This window comes from Pterocles gutturalis, unplaced genomic scaffold (assembly GCF_000699245.1).
Source record: "Pterocles gutturalis isolate BGI_N339 unplaced genomic scaffold, ASM69924v1 scaffold5862, whole genome shotgun sequence".
Lineage (NCBI taxonomy): Eukaryota > Metazoa > Chordata > Aves > Pterocliformes > Pteroclidae > Pterocles > Pterocles gutturalis.
The window spans coordinates 39323-43008 of record NW_010110046.1 but is presented as its reverse complement, the minus strand read 5'-3'; the positions used below and the strand labels follow the sequence as shown (position 1 = coordinate 43008).

At 40.9% G+C, this 3686-nt stretch overlaps 1 protein-coding gene across 1 annotated transcript in view; it reads right to left on the bottom strand.

Moving 5' to 3' along the window:
* Positions 1-1007: 1007 nt before the first annotated feature.
* Positions 1008-3686, bottom strand: part of ATP12A (ATPase, H+/K+ transporting, nongastric, alpha polypeptide) — a 17381-nt gene continuing 14702 nt past the window's right edge. Inside the window, exons 19-22 of the mRNA XM_010073176.1 lie at positions 3024-3157; positions 1993-2094; positions 1323-1414; positions 1008-1140 (exon numbers count right to left, since the gene is read on the bottom strand). Coding sequence (XP_010071478.1) covers positions 1112-1140; positions 1323-1414; positions 1993-2094; positions 3024-3157 — 357 coding nt within the window. The 3' untranslated portion in view covers positions 1008-1111. The remainder of the gene's footprint in view (positions 1141-1322; positions 1415-1992; positions 2095-3023; positions 3158-3686) is intronic.

The window sequence follows — 3686 nt, the reverse complement described above, 5'->3', positions numbered from 1 at the left end:
AGGAGGGAGGCTCACAAAATGCAAAGTAGGGTGTGGACATCTGGGGACAGGCAGGCTTTAGGCTGGAAACCACTCCTCTTTTTCCCCTCCCTCAGTTCTTCTCTTGGTTTCTTTCTCGTTGGTAATCCCTCTTGCCATTTGCTGCAACAGGAGTTCTATTTCTGCCCATTTCTTCTTTAAATCTTGTCTAGACTTGTGTTTAAATATGAAATATCAACATATATTATTCATTGTTTGATTTAAAATTGATAAAGCTGTGAGATGTGGTACCTCCTGGTTCTTGCTAAAATGACCGTATCAAAGACCTGGTTTCAAACAGCACTTTAACTGTAGCTATCTAATGCATACTGAGGTCTGTTTTGCCATTGAGATTGTGGCCTTTGGGAAGTGAGTATTGAATTTGGTATCTCAAAGTGCTCAAATCGATTGGTGTGCCTTGGTTTTCAAGATGCGTTTATCAAAACTGAACAGGTATTTGGAGTATGTTAGTCTGTTACTGGGGGCAAAAAAAGCAGATGTGCACTTCTTTCCTCTTTGACCTGGCAGAGGTTAGGTCCTTTCCCGTTCCACTCAGTTTCTCCTAGTCTTTTGTAAGAAAATAAGATAGAGAAGTGTTTTCTGGAAAAAGTTTTATTATCAAATTCTTCCTATACAGCGTTTTTACCCCTGATAAGGTAATACATATCTATGTATGCACTCACTTGGAATTCAGTTCCACCAAAAAAAGAAAATCAGCAAACAATACCTTTAGTGCAAATTAATGCCTTAGATTACATCGATTTTCTGTCCTTTTTTTTTTTTTTTCCTTTATGAATGTTTTCCTCTCAGAATGCTCTCCAAGTTCATCTTTGAATGAGGGAAAATTGTGCTTGTTACAAAAATAGGTAGCATGTCAATTTCTAGACAAGTGTCAGCTTTACAGTACAGTGGGAGGTAATTTATCAACCTCTAAAGTCCTTATTTCTTCATGAAATTCATGACATTTCTTCACCCCTTCATGGGGCAAACCCATGCTTGATATTGCACAGACAGGACATTAAAGCAGCAGAGGCTGTGTCAGGTGGGAAGAAGCTCTCCACAGGGAGGAAGAAGACCAGTGATAAGGACGGTTTCAATAATACATGTTCTTGTCCCACCAGCCTGCAGTAGGAGAGGGGGAGAAATCAGTTATTTTTTCCTTGGAAAGGAAAAGTAATCATTAGGAAAAAATGGTCTATTTTTAAGCAGTCCACCTATCAGCGGTAGCTAAGGTGGGTGTATGAGTGAAAAGGGTAGGAAAGGACACTTTATGTTAAAATACTAAACCAGAAAAATCTACTTACTTCCTGGGTATCTCCTGATAAACAGCTTGCGGACTTCATCGTAGACCCATATCAAGATGCCAAAAGGTACAGCCACAAACCAATACTGAAACCTGGGAGTGGGACAAGAGATTCTTATTTAGAAGTGTCTAACCACTCAGATGAATTTCTGGGGTCTCTGTCTATGCCATTTGATGTCACTAAAAGATAATCTGGCCTTTTTAGCTTTTTTTTTTTTTTCCCCTTAATTTAAGCACCCAAATGGTTAGAAATAAGATGATCTGCACGTAAGCCTCCCAGTTACTGAATCGATTTATTCCAGATAGTGTTCAGAAGGAAATGTTGCCTTGTGGTATTACAGTCTCTGAAGATGGCAGAAAAATGTAAAATTTCTGACACTGATATATTTAAAGGATGCTTGCGTAAAATTAAGTAAAATGCTATCTAATCACACCAAAATATTGAGGATCCTGGAGCAAGTAGTGCTTTTTTGGTGGAAACTATGAAAATAATGCCCTTTTTTTGTCAAGAAATTGTCCACCCTGTTCTTTAGAATGAATATTTTTAAATATTTATCCTTGAATTGCGCTGCATGGGCATCCCGCTCCCATTGTCTGTTTCTGGCAGAATGGTAAGTCCATGTCTGTTTATATGTGGAGGGCAAGGGAAGTACGCTCACATCGAAACTCACCTCAGTGGTGTGAAGTTCAGGGCTGTAACATGTCCAAGACCATAGGTAAGAATCAGAGCAATTCCTATCTGGGAAAATATACCCACCCAGATGACTTTGTTCCTACAAGAAAACCAAAGAGGAAGGGTTACAGGCAATAAAAACCTGATGTCACAGCATAGTGCGAAGGCTGTGCCCCTTGGGGAGCTGTGGTTGTGCTCTGGTAGCTAGCGTGGATGATCTGCATCAGATGATGAGCACTGCAGACACGGTAGCGTGAGAGAAGTGTTAGCCTGGGTAGCACTGTCTTACATTGCATACACCCGTGTCTTTCCTGGCAGCACCTTCCTAGATTAAAGGAAGCTTTAGGTAGACGTGTCGTGTGCGCTAGTCACGTCTTCTCATTGCCCTGTGAGTGTGCACATTGTGAATCAAATAGAAATGCAAGAAGGAAATATACATAGGTGTAGGCTCTGTACCTGCAGATAAAGAAAAGAAAACAATTTGCTTTCCTATCAGAAATACTCTGACTGAATGCCAGCTTTCACGTGTGGCCTCTGTCCCAATAGATATTTTTAACTCCCTGGCTTCCATGGGATTGAAGGCTGCGGAGTGTTTTGCAGAGGGCAGCCAGCACTGTCTTAGGGAGTCTGACCAGCTGGTATCTCCTCAGAGGCTAGAGTTATCTCCGAGAAGCCCAAATGTGCTATCTATTGATAACTAGATAAAGATTTTAAGAATATAATCTGGAGAGGAAACTTTTTTGTAGTAAACATTTTAATGAATGGAGAGTTAGTCTGAAGCCGATGCAATATCAGAGTAAGCAGTACAATGTCCTCCTTTAAAGAAAACCTCTATCACAAAGTAGGGAAGGGGGTGGGGGTAGGTGTAATAAAATGTTTGTTGAGATTTGCAATTCCTTGAAGCCAGATTTAGTCTTTGCTCAAAGACCGAATGTGAGAGGGCTGAATCACTGAGCTCACCTTCTTCTAAAATTAGCGTTAGGCTAACTTATCCTCTCACGTGTCAGGTAAAGAATCTGCAAAGCTTACCTGAAAAGACCCTGCTGGAAAATGGAATTTCTTCGTGTTTTCCTGATGATTAGATCAGCAACTTGCTGAATTGTGATGCTGACAAAAAAGGCAGTATAGCCAGTCCACTGTAGGTACAGCCTCTGGGATTTAGTCTGCAAAGTGAAGGAAGGATCAAATAGTGTTATATCAGACACTCATACCTTGCACAAGGGACTGCACACCTTGATAGTAGGATTTTGGTTCCTAAGGTGTAAATGCAGAGTTATTCTGGATTTGGATACATAATGATCAGATTTTGGCCAGTTGTTCTAGGCTGCTAGTTACAGCGGATGAGTCATGAGGCTGAAGCATGAGCTTGGTGTAAGGAGGTATTTATATTGATTTATTAATGGCTTTTATGTCTTGTGATTTCTGCAGGATGAGTGAGGGGGAGTGAAAGGGGGAAGGAGAGTCTGCAAAGTACTTCACAGTGCTTCTGTTCAGAAGCAGGGCTGAGAGATGATGGTGGGTCTAAACATGAAGTCCAGGGAAGAAGGTGCATCCTCAAGAGGCTTTGAATCAGAAGGCAGCGAATTGTAGAAGAATGAATGAAAGAATGGAACGTGAATGAAAGAGCTAGGTGGCAGGAAGCTCTACAGAGTCTATCCTGAGGGACCATTAGATGAAAACTAATTATTTTTG